A 22637-nucleotide genomic window follows, 5' to 3' on the forward strand; every position below is an offset into this window, starting at 1 on the left:
ACCTATTCTCAAATGGAAAGAAAACCCAGAGGTCCCTTGGCACAGCTAAGGTGAAAGCTTACTCTAAATGTGCCAACAATGATTTCAACATGATATAATAGGGAGGGGGAGCAGAAGGGAAGAGGTGAGAGGACAGAGAGGGAGAAGAGAGAAGAAAGGAAAGCAGAGACGAGCATACTTCCTGCTGCATGCACAATTACCACGTCACTCTAGGGAGTGGAAGCCATAACTACCACAACGAAAGAAAAAGCTCGGAACCATATCAAACATGAATTACCCTGGCACTCTGTTCTCATGGGGAGAAGAATTTTCACAGTTACATTGCGGAAAAAATACAGTTTTACATGAGCCTTAAATATTCTAGTAGTTATTAGTTAATACCATTGGGCAAATTTGTTGATGCAGTGATAAATACCCACAAATTAAAAACCATGTGTCTAGAAGCATCTTTAGTAATGAAGAAACTGTCTTCAACAAAAGAGGCAGAACTTACAGGGAGATGCCACCAGGGTTCTTCCATGTTAGCATTACCTTTTCTTCTCTGTGGGAGGCACAGAAATGCTGCTGCTTTTCCACTTAACTTTGACATTCTCCTGGAAAACAGTTCTATTCAAGGCAATGAAATAGCGCTCTAAGATCACCAGCCTCTGCTTCAACCTCAAGGCCGAGAGTGTGGTGGTAGCTGATTGGACAGCCAGGGCTTGCTGCTCTTTAACCAGCACAGAAAGACACTCCTTCAACTCATTCACATCTGGAACACAAGATAAGAAAACAGTCAGGCTTGTCAAGGCCTTGGGCACGGTTGGCGATAACACTGAGAAATTAGACAACGGCAGTAGAAACACTTCAGCATACAACACGCCCAAAGCATTAAGACTGTGCACATATCAGCTGGTAGTACTCTATGACCACACACCAAACTCAGGCACAGAGGGGCTAAGTAACTTGACGGAAATCACACAGTGGAGTACAGCATAAGACATGATGGCTTTTGGCTTCCATCATTTACTAGTTCTCTGCAATTACCATGTAAACGTTGCTAATACAAAGCTGAAGGGTTGTAGTGCAACTGCTTAGCATGCAGAAGACCCTGGACTCAAGGCTTAGTCCCACAGAAATGAACAAACAAATCTTCAAAACTATAAAGTCAAACTTCTCAGTAGCCCACTTTCTAAAAAAAAAAAAACTAGCCACACATGATTTGATACATCTGGACAAAGTCTAGGATCTACACACATGATTTTATACATCTGGACAAAATCTAGGGTCTACACATGAGAGAAAACATGTAACATTTATCTTTTTTTTTTGGTTTTTTTTCGAGACAAGGTTTCTCTGTGCTTTTGGAGCCTGTCCTGGAACTAGCTCTTGTAGACCAGGCTGGACTCAAACTCACAGAGATCCGCCTGCCTCTGCCTCCCGAGTGCTGGGATTAAAGGCATACGCCACCACCGCCCGGCAACATTTATCTTTTTGAAAGTCAGTTAATCTGGTGATCTCTCATTGTCCTGAAAATAACATAATATTTTTTGTTGGTCAACATTTTTAATGATTAGTAAATATAAATCAAAACAGTAACGCACCATTTCCCACTCATCAAGGTGGATATTATCAACAGGAAACAACAAATGTGAGCAAGGACTTGGGGAGACCAGAACCTTATGGACTGCGGAAAGAATGGAAACCCAGTGTGGCTCTGGAAAACACTGTACCTGTGTGTGAAAAAGTTAACCACAGTATTCCACACGATCAGTGTACCTGGGAATGCATACGGAACTAAGCAGTGACCTCACGCAGACTGGACAACCATGTCCGTGGCAGCAGATTCATCTACTCAGGGCACAAGGACAATGAATCAGATCTCAAGGCTGACAGAGTGGCACTCACTAGGGGAGACAGCCTTCACACTAGTACAGGCACCTGACAGTTAATATCTTCACTGGTTTTCACTGTACAATTGTTCCTTTTGTACTTTTTCTACAGAGTACTTTCTTTCTGGTTTCATTTGTTTATTTATTGTTTCTGACTCTAGTAGCTAATTGGAAACTCACATAAAATGAGTTTCCTAGATTAAAGTTATTTTAAATAAAGGTTATTATTACCAAAAAAGGGGTGGAGAGAAGCACCCCAACAGTCTACCAACTAGTGCAGAACATAATCAAAGTAGGCACACAAACACAAACAGTGAAATATTATTTAACATTTTAAAAGGTCACAACATGCACCCGGAAAGTAGAGGCAGGCAGATCTCTGACCTCAAAGCTAACCTGATCTACAGAATGAGTTCCAGGACAGCCAGGGCTACACAGAGAAATCCTGTCTTGAAAAACCAGAAAGGCTACATCATAGATAAATTTAAATACATACTAAGCAAAATAAACTAGATAAGAAGAATAAAGACTAAGCCTATTTATATGGAGTACTATTGAAGAATGAAGTGTAGCTGCCTGGAGGGCTAGAGGACAGTTTAATGGATATGGGTAGTAATACTTTTGTACCAGAATATGAACTGTGTGCTTAAAAATTAGTTATAATGGTTATATTTTTATCAGATATATTTTATTCTTATACTTTATATCAGACATATTTTACTGTAATATGGGTTTTAATTTTAGAAAATTCCATTAACAAACAAAAACCTGATCCACTTATGTCAGAAAGTATAATACCTGGCTGCTTGCCCCACACCCAACTCTCCAGGATTGATTTGACTTTATACACGGGTGCAGGCGTCTCTTCCTCCTCCTTCTTCTCTTTGTCAGTAAGATCTTCTTTCTTGGTTCCATTCTGAGTATCAGCACCATCATCTGGAGAATTAAAAATGTTTATGTCCATAATTGTTTTTCAAAATGTAACAGTCAAACTGGGCATGGTGGCTCATGCCTATAAACCCCAGCACATGAGTTCAGGACCATCTCGGGCCACACAGTAAGTTCCAGGCCAGCCTGGGCTACAGAGAGAGGCCCTGACTCAAAACAAGGATAGGAGGAAGGGAGGGAAGGAGAGAAGGAAAGAGATAGGAGGCCGGGGGAGCATCTCTTGCCAATCTCTACAAACGTTCTACCCAAACATGGCAAGTTACAGCATACATCAGTAACTCGATATTTTATTTTTTTAAAAAAACTGCAAATGATTCAGTATAGTTTACTCAATAATGAAAGAATACAATATAAGGGATTTTCAAATTCTTTAAAGCATGAAGTTCTTTCTTTAACATTTTTCAATGTCTTACTAGATTTCAATGTCTTTAGCATTTATCTATTTGGATTTCACACTAACTGCTTTAATGCAGTGGCTCAAAACTGCTGGACGACCACAGGAAGAACTAGGGAGATAACTCTAAAATCATTTTCTAACTGTCCGATGTTCTCCTCCACTGCCAGCTGAGAACCACTGCCATAAAGACCACTACCACTGAGATGACAATGTGAGTTCCATTCCAGAACCACACAAAAGTGGTAACTGTCCTCTGATGTCCACATACCTGCCATGGCACGTGCACACACACACACACACACACACACACACACACACCAATAATAAGTACATTCGAAGGACCATTATCATTGAAATATAATTCAGGAGCATTGAGGCACAAAAGAAAAGCTGAAAATACTACCACCTTAAGCCACTGTAATGCCTCAAACAGTAATACACATGGCTGTGAAGAGAAGATGGGATGAATCTTAGCCCTAAAATGTCAACAAGTCCTGTCATAAAAGGCTCTAACTAAAATAATCACATAAATTACATATATATATAAATATATACTATATCTTAGAGTATATGTTTGTGTTTCACACCAACCAAATCACAAATTTTCTGTTAACTAAACTTTGTTTTTTAAAGTGTCTAGAATTCCTTTGCAAGCCCTCTCAGGTTTTAAGTGGATTTTAGTTGGCCACATGGGCGCCAATTTGTTAAAGGGCGTTTGTACCATATACCCAAGGCGTCTCTGTTCAAACCACTGAGCCTAGGTCCTAGACAGTTGCCAATGATTCAAAAGAGAAGGCCCAAGAGGAGTAAGTTGACCAATTTCAAAGAAAACAAAATTAAGAGTTCTGCAAAATCCTGTGTGCTGAACTTCAAATGCTGTTCTGCTAACGTTTTCTGTACATCAACCCTAACTGCTCCATATCTTAAATACTAAGAGGCCTTATTACTGAAAACAAGTTTTGTAGGCTAGTGTAGCACAGCCCAGAGTGTCTGCCCAGCATGACCACAGTGTTTGCTAGCAAGTTCAAATCCCTAGGCTTGATACAAAAAGAAAATTTTGCTTCGTATTTGTTTCTTTCAGCTTTGGGGCCAGTTAACCTGGGGCCACAGAGAAGCAGAAACAAGACCCTACCTCAAAAGTCAAGATGAAAGGAAAGAATTGATTCCTGCAGTTATTCTCTGAACTCCTCATGTGCGCCTGCTTGCAAATATAAACACACACACACACACACAAACACACACTAATAAAGGAAAACTTTTAAATTAAAAAACTCAAGGTAGGGGGCTGGAGAGATGGCTCAGAGGTTAAGAGCACTGCCTGCTCTTCCAAAGGTCCTGAGTTCAATTCCCAGCAACCACATGATGGCTCACAACCATCTGTAATGGGGTCTGGTGCCCTCTTCTGGCCTTCGCGCATACACACAGACAGAATATTGTATACACAATAAATAAATAAAAAAAAAAAAAAAAAAAAAAAAAACTCAAGGTAACAATATGCAGGAAGCATGTGAGGAAGGCAGATGAGAGACAACGGCGAACAGGCACAGTGCCAAAGACTGTGGGGATGAATTTGCATCCACTCACTGTATATACATTTGGGAGAGTCTGCATGTATATGGAAACTTCCACATAAACACAAGAAACAGAGCTCACTCTAATAGATGATGTAACCAAAAACATAACCTAGTAATAGTTTTCCTCCTACACTTTCCAGTCAGCTGTAACCAATTCATTCCACACGAGAAAAGTCATACATTCTAACAGTACCAATGCCTTTATACTGGGAATGACACTCAACAGACTCTGCAGTGAGCCTCAACCCAGGCTTTTCAGATAGACAATCTGGAGTAAGTGCTGGCATCCATGTCCTTTTACAGTGTTGGTGCTGATTTCAATGGCCAGGCCCAGCAAGAACACATGAGTCATGGTGAATTTTGAGCACTAGAGGCTTCAACAGGATTACTCCTCCCTGACAAAGGTTTAGTCATGAATAATTTGCACCCAATCTCACAATAATCAACATCTATAGTTAGTAGGAAGATCTGTTTCAAAATTTAAAGGAGAAGCTATTCATGACTTCCTACAAGCTATACACTAGTTAATACAAACAAAAACTCCAGACAGCTTGGCATATTAACTAACATCTAGACAAAAATCATCAAAAGGAGAACAAAGTATCAAGATCAAAGTTCAAGTGCTTTTTCTAGCATATTACAGTCTCTGGAAAATGCAATTTACACACACAAATAAATAAGTGCAATTTTTAAAGGGGGAGGGGAAATAGTCCAGCATGTAAAGGCACTTACCACCAAACCAGACGACCTGAGTCCAATCCACAAGACTCACACAGCAGAGAAAACCAACTCCCAAGTTGTCCCGACATGCACACCATAGCACCTGTGCAGACACACAAACATGCGCACAGACACACACACGCACACACAGGCACGGACACATTTTTAAAATATTACTTTAAAATGCAATTACAATGATATTTACAAAATAAAAAAGTATTCATTAAAAGCTCTTACCCTTCCTAGAAGGGAGCTCTCGATTCTGGGTTAACTCTGTCCCAGTGTGCACAATTTCTCCATCTTTAACCATTTCATTCCACAGACCACAGAGTCCATCTCTTGTGAATGCGAGCTGGCAAATACAAAAAGATAAACTTAAAGAGAGATCCATATAAATCTTTTTTATTTTAATTTTTTTGTTTTTGAAAATGTTATGAGTACTCAATCTACTCCAACTCATGTGCCCCTCTCAATTCATGACATCCTCTTCTGCAATTATTGCTATCTACATATATCATATATTGCACATATCTATACACACATATATAAAATATACACTACTTACTAAGTCAATTTAATGTTGCTCATGTGTTTAGAACTGACCTTGGGAGCAGATAACCTATCAGGGGTTTCAGCACTGAAGAAAACTGATTCTCTCAGCAGGCATTGATTACCCATAGCTCTTGATGTGGGGTGGGGCCTTGTGAAATCTCCCCATCCACACTGTCATATCCACTGGTGCTAACACTGTGTAGAGACTTGTTTAGATAACACCACTGCTGCATTGTTATGGATACAACATCCCTTCTGTATCTAGGAGACACCATCTCATAGGAGGCCCCTGGTCCTCTGGCTCTTACAACCTTTCCACCCCCTCTTCCATGATGTTCCTTTAGCCTTGGGTGAGGGTGTTATGTTGTGTCAATCACGGTTATTTCTCTCTGTAGTCTGACCAGATGTGAATTTCTGTAATTGCCTCTGTCTGCTACCAAAGAAACTTCCGTGATAAGGGGTGAGAACTACACTTACCTGTAGATACAAGGATAGCATTTGGAATACAGTTAAAAATTAGATCAGTTTACTCCAGGCACAGGTAGTTGAGTAGGTTTACAGTACTGGGCACGAATGGCCTACTAAGCTGGTTGCAAATACAATTAGGCAGCTGGTAGCTACTCCAAAATCAAAGTTCAACTGTTGCACCACAGGGGATATCTTAGTGGGCCTGTGATAGCTGTGTTTTGTAGGTCTCATGGCTGGGCAGGACTACTGATTCCTTTTGTCCCTTGGAAGCTTACAATATATCTTCAGATACAATAAGAGTAAGTCCTCACAGAGGGGCTTTCAAGTCAGTTCTAGATCAATTTCTTCAAGTTCTGTGTGCAAAATGTATAGTGTCTTCAGCAACAGGGTCTTAAAGAATTATATATAGAGGGAGAAAAAACCCTGGTTCCCCTTATTTTATTCAATTATTCAATAATAAAACAATGGACTATTTACTTTATTTAAAACCAAGTAACATGTCAAAGATCACAGAACAAAAACAGGACGGTGAAAGAGCACATTATGTCACTGTACACCATGTTGACTTTCATTAGTGGATCTGGGTTTTTGTTTGGTTTTTTTAAACAGGCTCTTACTAGGCATCCTAGTCCAGCCTCCAGCTCTAATCTTCCTTGTGTGATTACAGGAATGTGTCACAATGGCAGGTTTTATGTACAGGAATGGGTAACCACTGAGCCATCCCTCCAGCCCCACTGAGGTACTATTTTAAATAATAATTTCTATGTCTGTGTTTTTAAGTATTTCCACACTATTTCCCACTAGCAGTTTCAACGTTTCTGGTGTCACAGTAAGGCCTTTGGTCCATTTCACTGGTTTTCACACAGGATAAAAGGCAGAGGACAAGTTTCAGCCTTCTGCCCGTAGAGTCACAGCTTTCAGTATCCTTCTGGAAACCTGACGGCTCTAGCTATGTGTCTACCTGTGTGGCTCCTTGCTGCACTCTAACAGCCAGGCTTTGTGGCATTATCATGGTGTCTGTCTTACTATCACTATATAGTATAACTTGAACTAAGTATTGAAACTTCCAGAATTGCTCTTTTCCCTCAAGACTGCTTTGGATAATCACTATACTAAATTTCATGTAACATGCAAAAGGGGAGTAGGGGCATACATGCATACACATGCTCTGAAGAGATAAATCAAAAATAAGACATAGTGATTATGTATGAGGAGACACTTATGGAACATGGAGGAAGCAAAGAATATAAAAAGCAGTGAGTGTTCCTTCCAAGTGTGAAACATAAACTGTTTCAGGAGAATTGGCTCAGCACTTAGGAACACTGGCTGCTCTTCCAGAGGACCTGGGTTGGATTCCCAGCACCCACATGGTGGTTCACAGGCTTGCTGGGAATGCATAAATATACTTGCAGCCAAAACACCCATACAGATAAAATAAACATTTATTTTTAATTCAAGTTACAATATACAAAAACAAAACCTGTAACTGGAAACACGCAAAATAACCCAGGTTTATTTTTTTAAAAAATACCTTTTGAGCCAAACAAAAACAACAACAAACATGCTAACATGGAAGGAAAAGCCCACAGGACATCAACTCTGTACAAGAGCTACAGGCAACTAAGGAGTGCTGAGGGTGGAACACAGTCTTCCTCAGGCAGAGCACACCAATTAGTTATCCAGTACCAAGTGGTCAGCCCTGAAAACAACACAGAAGTAACATTATATAGACTGAGCAGGCTAAATTTAGGAATGTGTGTGAGTGTGTGCACACACATGGTTACAGGCAAAGAGGCCAGGTACTGAGGCTCAGGTGGTGTGCTATGTTACAGGAGTTACATCCAACCTTCATGCTCGGATCTCAAGGGAACCCAGGAGCCTTTCAAGCCTCCATGTATAAAGGGGGAGAAAGAGGAAGAAACTATGAAAACATAAAGTAAAAGAGTCAGAGCCAAGAGCCAATCAACCACGACAAGGAAAGTTCAGATCAGTGTTCAGATCGGGTGTGAGAAGTAAAGAAAGACAGACAATAAAAACAGGAATGGGAATTGGTTCACTTTTAACTGTAGAGATTTACGCAAATGCTACGGTTTAGGTAAGTGTCCCGCAAAGTTCAGTTGCAGCTTGGTCCTCAGAGGGCTACTACTACAGAAAAGGACTAGAGTGTTTGTTCACACTCAACTGACCTAGGCTGAAGTCATCTGAGAGGAAGGAACCCAATTGAGAAAATGCCTCCATAAGATCAGGATGCAGGCCGGCAAGCCTTTATTGATGATTGACGGGGAAGACCCATTAAAGGTGATGACACCCCTTGGCTGGTGGTCCTGGGTTCTCTGAGAAAGCAACTAAGCAAGCCACGGGAAGCAGCTCTCCTCCACGGCCTCTGCATCAGCTCCTGCCTCCAGGTCTGCCCTGTCTGAATTAATGTCCTGACTTCCTTCATTGATGAACGGCAACATGAAAGTGTAAGCCAAATACCCTTCCCTCCCCAGTCTGCTTTTCCAGGTGCTTCATCACAGCAAAAGGAACCCTGACTACGACAGTGATCCTACTGGGTCATCTGGTTAGTGACTCAGGAAACTGTGGAACCTAAACTATGTGTCTTCCTTCTGCTTCTTGGCTGATATGATGATCAAATTTGCTATACACGCTACCCTATGATGTACAGAAAAAAGAATCAAGTCAATCAGCCATGAAGTGGAATCTTCAAAGCTCCTAGTCAAAATGAACCTTTTCTCAATGAATAAATTACTCACCATCAACGGCTCTCCCTACTAATATGCCATGAATATAAACCTAGATCTCAGCAGAGTGTTCCAGGAGAGAAGGCTAAATCTGGAAATCTCAGATAGATACAGGAAATGCCAACATCCCAATAGAGACAGTGGGCACTATGTTCAGCCCCAACTGCACTTTAGGACGGCCACAGACTGGCTATCAGTCTATCACCTATCAGTGCTCTAGAATACAGTCTAGATTGCTGAGACACTGGCATTCAAAAGTGAATTTGTAAAAATGTGGGCTAGGAGAACACTTGCTTAGTATTTAAGAGGCCCTAGGTTCAATCCCCAACACTGCATAAATCAGGTATGGTGATGCATGCCTGCAGTTCCAGCGCTCAGAAGGTACGACCAGGAAATCAGAAGTTCAAGATCAACCTCAGCTACACAGAAAGCTGACGGCTAGCTTCAAAAACAGAAAACAGCAAAAAAAAGATGAAACATTTCAACAGTTAAAGACTAAGCCAGAGCAGATGCTACATTCACAAGGAAGAAAGGAAGGAAAGAAAAGAGGGAGAGAGGAAGGAAGGGAGGAAGGGAAAGATGGAGGGAGGAAGGGAAGGAAAGAAGGAAGGGAGGGAGGGAATAAATCCATTCTTTAATCACCGGGGTGGTGTAGGACCGTTATGTTACTTTTCTGTTGCTGTGACCCAAAAGTGACTTACAGAAGAGCTTATTTTGCCTTGGGAAAGAAGGTCTATAATGGGGCTGGAGAGATGGTTCAGCAGTTAAAGAGCGCTGACTGCTCTTCCAGAGGTCCTGAATTTGATTCCCAGCACCCACATGGTGACTCACAACTCCAGTTCCAGGGAACTTACACCCTCAAATAGACATACATTCAGGCAAACCACCAATGCACATAAAATAAAAATAAATAATTTTTTTTAAAAAAAAGAGGAAGTCTATAATGGCAGAAGCATGAGAGCAGGCCATGGGAGCAGGAAGCTGAGCAGGAAGACAGAGCTGAAGTAGGATGAGGCTGAACGTCACAAAGCCCACCCACAGCGCAGCACTTCTCCAGCAAAGCTTCATCTCACACAGTGCAACCAACTGCGGACCAAGTAAGTGTTCAAATACGTACGCCTATGAAGGGCGTCGCTCATTCAGACCACCACCACAATTATGCAGCAGTTTTTCAGAACTGAAATCTTCCACCCAGAAAGGAAGAGGGGCAGCTCAGAAAACTGAGAAGTAATTAACTTACAAGTCTCAGAAGGTCCTTGAAACTACCGAGATTTACAAGGACCCTCCTCGAGACTATAGACATAGTGCACAGACACCAAGAGAGGGGATGGGCACATCTATCAGGCTCCAGGGTGAGTGTCCATGAGTCCCCACTGGGGAGATGGGCCTACAGCAATGCAGCAGCCTTTGAGTCAGCCCCAATCTATAAAGCCAGAGCTCCCATGTTGGACTTTGGCAGGAAGTTATTTTGTTCTGTCATCAGTTCCCTGTGTGTGATCGAGATGTGTTGGCATCGCCCCAGGAGAGCAAGGGACAGAAGCTGCGTACATGGCAAGTCATCTTTTCTTGGAAGTCATGGGCTGGACGTCTTGAGGAACACAATGTGAAGGAACCGATAGCCAACAGATAGACATGAAGCATGGCCTCAAGCAGCACAACCCAAGTGCAACAGAGAGCATCCCCCAGCCAAGCATCACTAGTCTTAGGAAGGGCCCAGCCGCAATGGTTCAGACAAATTATCTAAGAGTAAAGGCTATATGGACCAACCTAACTAAGTACTAAGACAGAGCTTGGAATCAAAACTGATCTGAGGCAAATGACATATATGCCTAAGCAAAACTCATTCAGATTTTTTATTTTCATACACATACATATTGTACATTGACCATACCCCCATTCTCCCCAACCTTTATTTATCCCTTTTTTAAAAAATCTAAGCTAAAATTAAATCCACAGCCAGGTACTATTATGGATGCCTGTTCTCCCAGACATTCAGAAGGCTGAGGCAGTTGGATCAAAAATTTATAAAGTCAACTTAGGAAACATAAAATTAATCTCAAAAATAAAGATGTAAAACAAAATCTAGCATAAAATAGTATATTTATAATGCTCAATATTTAATCACATTTTAGCAAAAATACACCAACCTATAGCCAGAGTAACTGATCGATGCAAATGACAGAATCATTCAAGAGGTTGGTATCGGTGACTGATTCAGCAGAAAAAAAGCATTAAAGGTTCTATAGAAAGAACCCGAGTAGGCTAGATGATGATGATGCCACACGCCTTTAATCCCAGCATTCGGGAGGCAGAAATAGGCAGATCTCTGTGAGTTCGAGGCCAGCCTGGCCTATAGAATGCATTCCAGGACAGGTTTCAAAGTCACAGAGAAACCCTGTCTCAGAAGAAAGACCCGATAGAGTGATGTAAAATACGGCAGTGTGAACTTTATCTGTATGATGCTCTCCCAGTCTTTGCTCCTATCCCCTAAACACACAGGAGTCCAGGCAGAGCTTCCCATGACCACACCAGGCCACTATTTCTATGCAGATCTATAGTCATGTGACATCAAAGAACTTCCTTTTTCTACTCATTCCTCAGGAGCCAGGAGAAACCTTCTTGAGGTACTCACTAAAGTCCAGGCCGATCTCACGTGAGGCAAGCACTCCACCCTACCACTGAGATCTCCACCTCCAGTCTTCCTAGCCTTTCCTTTTCTCCCCACAGCACTTGGATATTTCTGAGGTAGTGCCTTACTGAGGTGCCCAGGGAAAGGACTTGAACTTACAACCCTGCTACCTCAGCTTCCCAAGAAGCCGGGGCTATAAGCCTGTCCCACCAGTTTATGTCCTTTTTCCCTGAGTTTGGTTCCCTACACCTATGTCAGATAGTGCACAACTGCCTGTAACTCCAGCCTGGGGATCAAATGCACTCTGGGAGAACCCATACACTCCTGGCATAAGCTCACTAGGACACATACATAAAAATAAAAATATTTTTTAATTTAAAAATGACTAACAAGATTTACAAAGTGCATATAATCAAAAGCATCAATAAAAAGCCACACTATCTATAAAAGTTATTATAGCAAATCACTATCAACTACTTTACACTGCATAAAACTGAAGAATTTGGAGGTAGTTAATAGGAACTCACTGCAGGAGAGAGGAGCACAAGTTTGCATCTAGGTCCTGCAGAGAGAAAGGATGCACTCCTGTGTGGATGTGTGCAGTGTGAAGTCTAGGTCCTGTGTGAGAGAGAGGATGCACTCCTGTGTGGATGTGTGCAGTGTGAAGTCTAGATCCTGTGTGTGAGAGGATGCACTCCCCTGCAGATGTGCGCAGTGTGACATCTATGTCCAGCAGAGAGAAAGGATGCACTCCTGTGTGGATGTGTGCAGTGTGAAGTCTAGGTCCTGTGTGAGAGAGAGGATGCACTCCTGTGTGGATGTGTGTAGTGTGAAGTCTAGGTCCTGTGTGTGAGAGGATGCATTCCCCTGCAGATGTGCGCAGTGTGACATCTAGGTCCTGCAGAGAGAGAGGATGCACTCCTCTGTGGAGGCTGTGAATGTCAAGTCTTGGTCCTGCAGAGAGAGAGGATGCACTCCTCTGTGGATGTGTGAGGTGTGAAGTCTAGGAGCCAGATAGTGAAGCCCTGCCTTTTGCATGTGTTCCTTAAACTGGAACAGCAGAGCCAAGTTTGTATTTGAAGATTCTTTTTAATAACAGCATAGGAACACCCAAGTCAGTAACTCTGCACAATGCTTTAAACCCAACAAAATGTCATACACAAAAACAGCAAACCCTAACTTTCATTATGGAAGTCTATTAACAATACTATTCTATTGAGGCGATTATACTTAGATACAGGGAAAGAGAATCCCAAAGACATCAGATTCCCTACATTCACCACACTCTTTCATGTCAGCATATCAGCAACCAGCCAGTTAGTCACAACCTAGGAACAGCACTCATCAGATGCCCATGTGCATACACCTTTGGATCTACTGACATGTCTAAGCATAATATGTCAGTATTTATAGTCAACCTTCAATTCTTAAGTGCACTTTTGAGCTTAATCATTTTGAATTGATGACTATGTGCCAAATACAGATAAATAAGTGATCCAGAATTTAACTACAGGTTAACACAAAAACTCTAAAGGCATTATGCTAAGTTAACAAAGCTGACCTCAGAAAAACCACGCACCATACGATAATCTAAAGATAACTTGATAGACCAGATTGATTCTCAGTGCTGGAGTTCAGATTGTGAGGAAGTGACACAGAGGGGTAGCACCAAGAACACCACTCGGGTGGTGACAGCTCCATGAACTGACACTAAGGCAGAAGGGCACAGAACTGTGCATATGAACAGGAAGGATGCAAACTACTGATTTTGATAGTATACCACACTGAAACAAAATATAACACTGGGAGCATCTGGTTAAAGGGAACACACTGATCTTACTATGTTGTTGGCAACTTTCTGAGTCTATCACTATTTTCAAAATGAAAAGGTTAAAAAAAGTGCTTCAGGCATGTCCAATTTCATGTGCCATTTCAAAGAATCCTTAAATAGAAAATGTAAGTAGCTTATGTAAGAAAGAGCAACAAATTTCTATCTGGTCTCATGCTCAAAGACATAACCTTAGTCTTCCATCAAGAGTGACAAAAGAAAAAAGTTTTAAGAAACAAAAGTCTGAAAGTATAACGTACTACTATGTCCTGTAAGTAATTTTCTTTTTGGCTCACTGAAAAACTACAACCAGCTCAGATAAACAGGAATAAGGTCATACATTTCACCCTTTTATTATATTGCCTTTTCGAGAGTAATGAACACTAAATGCCCCAATAAATCTACATAAAACTTAGGAGTGCTAAACATTCAAGTGTGGAGAGTTTCTTGGCATGTATATGCATGCATGGGTGGACTGGTGTGTGCAAATGCACATACAAATATGTCTGGAGGCCAGAAGCTGAGATCAGCGATCCCTGTTTCCTGACACAGAAAGCCTCCCTTGAACCCAGCGCCTGTCATTCTGCTAGTCCAGTTACTGAGCTTGTCTTGGGAACTCTGGCCTTGGCCTTTCAGCACTGAGATGACAAAAGGGTCATCACAGCCACCGTGTGTGGTGGAAATCAGAGCTGGGTCCTCACAATTGCCCAGTAAGCTCTTCTCTGACTTTTCTGAGCCACTTCCCCAGCCCACAATGCTATAAGTGTGTGTGTGTGTGTGTGTGTGTGTGTGTGTGTGTGTGTGTGTGTGTGTGTGTGTGTGAAAGCCAGGTGGGTTCTTGGCCTACAATGGACACTTATATTAAAAACTACTGGTTGTAATATCCAAAATAACGTATCTATGCCAAGATTCTATGTTTATTATACACATGTTAAATTTTTCATACTTCAAAAACATTTCCTTTCTAAAGTTATTAACATTTCTTGGGTGGGTATTTCAAATAAAATAAGCTTATAAAAATGAACTGGCTAAAATTTACACATATAAATACATATGTATATCTTTCACAAATACTATTTATTAACTGTATGTCAATACAAAAGCCTAAGAGGAAATAAGGAAATTCCCAGTCCGGGAAGACAACACATACTCCACCTCCCTCACAAAAGGCAAAGTTGGCCAGCGTAAGATGAATATGTGCAATGTGGGTTTGCCAGGATCCCAAAAAGGGACACTGGGTCTAAGCCTTAGAGAAGAACAATTATTATTGTTCTTATTCCTTATATTTCTTTTCTTCAAAACAGAGTTTCTTTGTGTAGCTCTGGCTGTCCTGGAGCTCTGTAGACCAGGCTAACCTCAAACGCAAAGATCCACTTGTCTCTGCCCTGCCCCCACCAAGTATTAGGATTAAAGGTGTGTGCCACCACTGCTCAGTCTGCATCCCTCATATTTAGTAAGCAATGATAGAGAAAGTGCACAAGCCATTTACATATCTGTATCACCAAACACATTTCCCTCTGACATGTAACCAAAACCTAGTCACTTGTTCTTGGGAGATATGGGAAGACTTTAAAAAAAAATTTTTTTTAATGTCTAAGAAGGGTCAAATACTAGTATGCCACTGAATAAATAAAGTGATATGTACCCTAAGAATGACTAGTGCTTCATTTTATATATATTTGACTCTTCAGAGACAATCAGTGCATTATTAAGCTAATTTTGAATCAAAATACTAAACTCACATTTGGCAGTTATTCGGTTTGATTACTAAGGCGGGAAACACAACCCCATTAGGTAAAGGGAGTAGATTCTCTGTTTTTGTTTGATGTGGGTTTTTTGGGTATGGTTTCAGGTTTTGGTTTTTCTGCATTGATAACAATCTAAACCAGGGCTTTGAACACACTATGAATCCACTCTACCACGGAGCTATAAACCCCCAGCCCTTAAAACATTTTCTTGACCTCAACAACTGTCTCAAAGTATACCAATCACAAAAAGCAAATTTGTCTTGGGGTGGGGAGTTGGTTGAGCAAGAAAAAGCAATTGTTAAGAAGCCTGACAACCTGAGTTTAGGTCTGTAGAACTCATATAAAAAGCCAAGCTCAGCAGAGCATGTGTGTAATCTCAGTATCCAATACTACAGGAAGACAGGAGGCAGAGAGAATTTCTGTGGAAGCACATGGGCCAGCTGGCCTGGACCACACAGAGCAGCAAATGAGAGTGACCCTGCCTCAAACAACATGGACGTTCAGAACCGACAGAGGTTGTCCTCTAACCTCTACACATGTGGGTGGCACATGTGTACCCTTGCACATGAGCACAATGACACCTGTCATATACACACAGGAGAAATTAAAATTTAAAAGTTTTTTAAAGTTTGTCTGACTCTCAATATTTCATAATAAGAAATCACTTTTCTCACCTATCTAACCTGTTTATAAAAGACAAATGAAAGCAGACACAAATAGTTAAACAAAAAAGAGGTATTTAAACAACAAAGGGTAAGTAACAAACCACTTAAGTCTCCTTAGTTCAATCCTATCTATCTTCACACCATGAATAACACACCTGTCATCTGCAACAGTCATGTACAACAGTCCTCAACACACCTGTCATCTGCAACAGTCATGTACAACAGTCCTCAACACACCTGTCATCTACAACAGTCATGTACAACAGTCCTCAACACACCTGTCATCTGCAACAGTCATGTACAACAGTCCTCAACACACCTGTCATCTACAACAGTCATGTACAACAGTCCTCAACACACCTGTCATCTGCAACAGTCATGTACAACAGTCCTCAACACACCTGTCATCTACAACAGTCATGTACAACAGTCCTCAACACACCTGTCATCTGCAACAGTCATGTACAACAGTCCTCAACACACCTGTCATCTACAACAGTCATGTACAACAGTCCTCAACACACCTGTCATCTGCAACAGTCATGTACAACAGTCCTCAACACACCTGTCATCTGCAACAGTCATGTACAACAGTCCTCAATACACCTGTCATCTACAACAGTCCTCAACACACCTGTCATCTACAACAGTCCTCAACACACCTGTCATCTACAACAGTCATGTACAACAGTCCTCAACACACCTGTCATCTACAACAGTCACCTACAATAGTCCTCAACACCTCTTATCTACTGACACTCAGTGTTTGAAGGGACTAGGAAATCAAAAAGAGGCAATAAACTTGATTACAAAACTCCATGATCAAAGGCTGCTCACACTACCTTACAGTCACGAATGCTACATAATCAACTCTAAGCAAGACTGTTAAGTTGTCTGACAAATATTTAATGTGGTTAGCCCCCGAAGAGGAAAGGACACAGACAACAGACACAACTCAGACACTTTTTCATGTCTGTGGTAACGGAGGTCCAAAAGTACCCCTCTACACTATGTATAAACAGCAAGTAGCTCATAATCAGCCTCAAAATTCTTATTGTGATCATTTATCTCATAATCTCCTGACACCTGTAATTCCTTTTCTAAACATTACAGACACAGGCCAGCATTCTGCTTCTCATATTCCTGGTGCAAAAATCTGAACATTCCTCTTCATTACAGCTGTAATCTATGTAAAACCAATAGCTCAACCAAACTTTCGTCTCTCCAGAAGCAGAAACACAAAATCGCAGAAAATGATAACTTACTACACATCACTTCACTGCTTCCCCACACAGCTAACAATCTTCTCAAAAGTATCGGGAAGAAACAAACACTGGTGGGCAAGGTGGCACATGCCTTTAATCCCAGCACGCAGGAGGCAGGGGCCAGCCAGCCACGGTGAGGTGCATAGAAAGACCCTGTCTAAAAATGAGAGGAAAAACAAACTGACAGCAGCCACGTCTTGACTAAGAGTGTTGGCAAGAGCTGGGATGGCATTCAGCTGGTCAAGCTCCTGCCTGACTGCACCACAGAAACCCAACAAGGTGGCACATGCCTGAAATGCTACCAGTCCAGAGGTGGAGGCAAAAGGATTGGATTTCAGGTCATCCTCACCTACATGGAGAGTTCAAGGCCAGCCTGGGAATATGAAACCCTATCTTAAAAAAGAAAAAAAAAGACTCCCGATAAAAATTGAAAAATTGCATAACTAGCTCTCAAGTTTCTTGCACTTACAAATGACTTTAATTAAAACACAACCACATAGCATCTACCTCAACAGTCATAATAAACGTTACATCGTAAGTTATAAGAAATAACTCTCCTCAGACCAGATCCATCTATCTCAACAGTCATAATAAACGTTACATCGTAAGTTTTAAGAAATAACTCTCCTCAGACCAGATCCATCTACCTCAACAGTCATAATAAACGTTACATCGTAAGTTATAAGAAATAACCCTCCTCAGACCAGATCCATCTACCTCAACAGTCATAATAAACGTTACATTGTAAGTTATAAGAAATAACTCTCCTCAGACCAGATCCATCTACCTCAACAGTCATAATGAACGTTACACTGTAAGTTATGAGAAATAACCCTCCTCAGACCAGATCCATCTACCTCAACAGTCATAATGAACGTTACACTGTAAGTTATGAGAAACAACCCTCCTCAGACAACATCTAGTTGCTAGCCACTCACATGTTCTACTTAACCAGAAACTTTATAGAGACGGGGACACACAAAGAACACCACAACACGCCAACCCCACCTGGATATCTGTCTTCAACCATTTGGAATCAAGTCGAGACTGGGCGGCCAAACAGAAGGACTCAGAAGGCATGTTTCCTCCCGGTGGTCGGGCCTGCAAGTCAAACAGAAACGTTGGAGACCCATAGCTTATGAAACGGTTACTCACACCGTTCTGCAGTTTAACGCGGCAGAGACAGAGAAGGTAAAAAGGGGGAAAGGAGAGCTGGGGGGCGGGGGACAAGAGCTCGAGAGGGAAAGCTGGACCAAGAACCGGAGGAGGAAGCCCTTCCATTGGAGGTGGAGTCGCCAGCCCTGGAGTGGTCACAGGCGACCACCGCACAATGTCACCCACTCCTTAAATCCCAAAGGGGCGCGCACACACACGCCAGGAAAACTCACTATGGCCACGACCGATGACACCACGGTGCATCAGCCGCTTTACCTACAGCAGTCCGGGGTGTGGGGAATAAACAAAAGTCCCGTCTGCAGAGAGATCTACAACCATCGCCTGACCACTCAAGGCAGAGCCGGGCCGGTCGCGGCCCCCCAAAGCGCACAGGCCCTGACGTCCGCGCCAACGCCCGCCTTCCGCCCGCCGCGCTCCCGGGCCCCACTCGCCCGGACCTCCCAGACCTGGCGCCGCCCGTCGTCGGCGGCTTCGCCCTGCTCCGGCCCGCGCTCGGCCAGACGCGGCGCCGCCCGCTCCGCCAGCCGGCTGCGGGAACCCTCCCTGCGGGAACCGGCCGGCGCTAGCGAGCCAGCGGTCCGGTCTGCGGCCCGAAGCGCAGGCTGACGCACGACGGCGCCCGCCCAATAGCGCGAGGCTACGGGACGGCCGCGGCCAATGGGCTCGCGGCGGAGCCCGGCCCGCCCCTCCCCTCCACTTCCGCTTTCTTCGCTGAGCGACAGCCAACCGCCGACGCCGGGAGGCGGGGCTCCTGAACGAGCACACTGGCTCGCACCCGCCCCTTTCTCCTACGGACCCGAAAGGAGTTGGCCGTCTCCATAGCGACGACACCCGAGAGGCTCTGTGGGCTGCACTTCGGAATTCGAGCCTCTGGGCAGGGGACAAAATTTAAGAAAAAGCCATTGGGCCAATATGTGGGAGGAGGGGGAGGGAAATAGGAAACGGGGAGGAGGCGGAAATTTTAATTAAAAAAGAAATAAATAAAATTTAAAAATAAATAAATAAATAGTTGCTCTTCCTAAAAAAAAAAAAAAAAAAAAAAGAAGAATTTCTTTGCAAACAATGTAAACCTATTCCCATGTGCTATTAAAAAAAAAAAAGAAATGCTCTTGACTTCTGAGAAATGGAGTCTCACCTGGGGCTGGAGGCTAGGCTAGACTAGGCTGGGTTTCTGTGCAGAGAGGCAAGGGTTCTTTTTAAGTATACAATATTCTGTCTGTGTGAATGCCTGCAGGCCAGAAGACGGCACCAGACCCCATTACAGATGGTTGTGAGCCACCATGTGGTTGCTGGGAATTGAATTCAGGACCGTTGGAAGAGCAGGCAATGCTCTTAACCTCTGAGCCATCTCTCCAGCCTGAGGCAAGGGTTCTTGCATGCTACAGCCCTACAGAGGGAAAAAGTGTACCTGAGCCTCCCCCATCAGGCACGATATACTGCTCTGCTCCCCGCCTGGCTGACACAGGCCTGAGGCCCAGCCTCATCAGCTGTGACCTCCTTTTATGCCTCTTGTGTCAATTCCAAGGTCGTTGTTCCCCACAAAGACAAAGGAAACCTGGCCATCTCTCTCTGCCTCTGCCCACACACCCACGACTGTCCACTGGGCATGCACCTGCCATGTACTCTATCCTGGATGCTGGGGACAGAGGGAGGCCCAGGAAGCGACAAAGCCCACAGTATGGAAAGGCTGGCATCCCAGCTGAGGGTCCAGAGGTCAGGGGAAGGCTTCTTGAGCAGTAAAAAGGCCGAGAACAAAGACCCCGAGGCAAGAGCATGCCCAGGTTCTCAGTCTTGCGCTGTTGTTATTTAGGGCTGAGAATTCCTCATTGTGGACTGTCCTGGGCCTTGTAGGGTGTTTAGCAGAACTAAGCACTGAGGAACTCGAGCCTGTGGTGGCTGACAGCAGGGGATGGACAGGAGCAGGCAGGGCAGAGGCAGAGGCCTGAGCAAGGCTACAACAGCCAAGCAATCACATCATGTTCTCTCTGTGTGTGCATGTGCGTGTGTGCGTGGATAGGCATACAGTAGTACACATGGGCACACGCATGCGCTTACATCTGTGTACTGCCTGTGCATGTGACTCTGTACACCAATGTTTGTGGCATGTCTGTGAGCGCTTGTGTGGCAGGCACAGTGTACACGTGACGTGCTCAGGTGTGAGAGGGAAGGCGGTTCAGATACTCAGACAAGGATCGGGGAGGAACGGCCCTGTGTATCCTCTTAATGGTCTCCCCAGGCCTGACAGCAGGATGGGGCTGGTGTGTTTGGGGTTCCCTGCTTCTGTACACACCCAAGCTGACCTTTCAGAGCTGTATTTCCCCTGGGTTGTCAGGATCAACCTCACCGTGCCCCAGGGCTGTCTGCTGGCTGTTGTGGGCCCAGTGGGGGCTGGGAAGTCCTCCCTGCTGTCTGCCCTGCTCGGGGAGCTGTTGAAGGTAGAAGGGTCTATGAGCATTGAGGTAAGACCACCCTGTTCCTCCCTGCCCTGGCCACTGAGATGTATCCTCAGAGATCCCTCATATCTTCTCTCACAGTCCAGGTCCCTGTCAGCCACTGTCAGCCTCCTGCCCTCTGAGCACCCAATCCCCTACTCTCATATGAGCTACCAACTGCGAAGCGTGTTTCAGGGTTCCGTGGCCTACGTGCCCCAGGAGGCCTGGGTCCAGAATACCTCAGTGGTGGAGAATGTGTGCTTCAGGCAGGAGCTGGACCTGCCCTGGTTGCAGAAAGTTCTGGAAGCCTGTGCTCTGGAGTCTGATGTGGCCAGCTTCCCTGCAGGAGTCCACAGCCCAATAGGGGAGCAGGTGAAGAGCCCCTGGGTCCAAATACCTCCCTGACCTGGGGATAGTATGATGAGGGACAATAGGGACAGAAAGGGTGTTGTGAAGGAGGCCCCAGCTCAAAGCCAAACACATAGCAGCTGCTCCGTTATTAAGGAGAAATTGGTTTTAAAAATTAAAACAGAGACAAAAGGAGAGCAGAATGCCCTGCTGAGTAATGTTAGCCAGATTGTTTCCCCTTTCTTTGCCTCACCAAAGTCTCTAAGCTGAGATGGTCCCCACACAGGACACAGGCATCTGAAGCTATTGAACACACAGAATCAGAAAACTATGTGCTAAGTGCCGGCCCCCTATTTGTTTTTGTAAATAAAGTTTTATTGGGACACAGTCATCTATTCACTGCCTATGATCTATGACTACTTCAGAGCTAGGAAATTGGGACAGACATCAAATGGCCCTCAAACTTTTCAAAAGTTATTCTCTGTCCCATCCTAGAAAATGTGGAGTAGCCCCTGGGTTAGGGAACTGGAAATCACTGCTGGAATCAAGCTTTGCAGATTCTGAGCAACTGCTTCACCTCTGAGCTATAGCCTCTTGTTTTGTTTTGTTTTATTTTATTATTATTTTTTTTTTTTGGTTTTTTTCGAGACAGGGTTTCTCTGTTGTTTTGGAGCCTGTCCTGGAACTAACTCTTGTAGACCAGGCTGGTCTCGAACTCACAGAGATCTGCCTGCCTCTGCCTCCCAAGTGCTGGGATTAAAGGCATGCACCACCACCACCCAGCTAGCCTCTTGTTTTGGTTTGAGACAGCCCCAGCCTCTTGAGTGCTGAGACGATGGGCATGAGCCACCACAGCTGGCTCGGGCCCCTACTTTCCATCCTTTCTCCCTTCAGAGCCCAGCAGACAGAGGGTCGTGCCAAGAGTTCAAGTCCCCCCCTCCCTCTTTCAGAACTCTCAGGGCTTCCCATTGCCTTCTGTCAGAGCCAAAGTTTTGAGCAGCCCCAGAAAGCCCCGGTGTGACCCCATTTCTCCCTCTACCTCATCTCCCGTCATACTTCCTGCTCTCTCCAGCTACAGGGACCCCCCCCCCCCATGCTCACCCGATCTCCCAAGCACACTCTTCCTGCAGGGCCCCAGCTGGAAAGCTGTCCCCATAGAACACACAGGGCTCACATCCTGCATCACCTTTGAGGCAAGCCTGCTCTTGTCCCCTTTCCCATCACGTGTTCATTGGATGAAAGGGTCAGGAGAGTGGGACGCTCGCTGCGAGA

General features: G+C 43.9%; 1 protein-coding gene across 1 annotated transcript in view; it reads right to left on the reverse strand.

Moving 5' to 3' along the window:
• Positions 1-21040, reverse strand: part of LOC130868884 (E3 ubiquitin-protein ligase HERC2-like) — a 44317-nt gene extending 23277 nt beyond the window's left edge. The window contains exons 1-6 of the mRNA XM_057760887.1: positions 20930-21040; positions 19032-19373; positions 18418-18510; positions 5748-5862; positions 2670-2807; positions 532-751 (exon numbers count right to left, since the gene is read on the reverse strand). Coding sequence (XP_057616870.1) covers positions 532-751; positions 2670-2807; positions 5748-5862; positions 18418-18510; positions 19032-19373; positions 20930-21040 — 1019 coding nt within the window. The remainder of the gene's footprint in view (positions 1-531; positions 752-2669; positions 2808-5747; positions 5863-18417; positions 18511-19031; positions 19374-20929) is intronic.
• Positions 21041-22637: the final 1597 nt, after the last annotated feature.

This window comes from Chionomys nivalis (genome assembly GCF_950005125.1).
Source record: "Chionomys nivalis chromosome 23 unlocalized genomic scaffold, mChiNiv1.1 SUPER_23_unloc_1, whole genome shotgun sequence".
NCBI lineage: Eukaryota > Metazoa > Chordata > Mammalia > Rodentia > Cricetidae > Chionomys > Chionomys nivalis.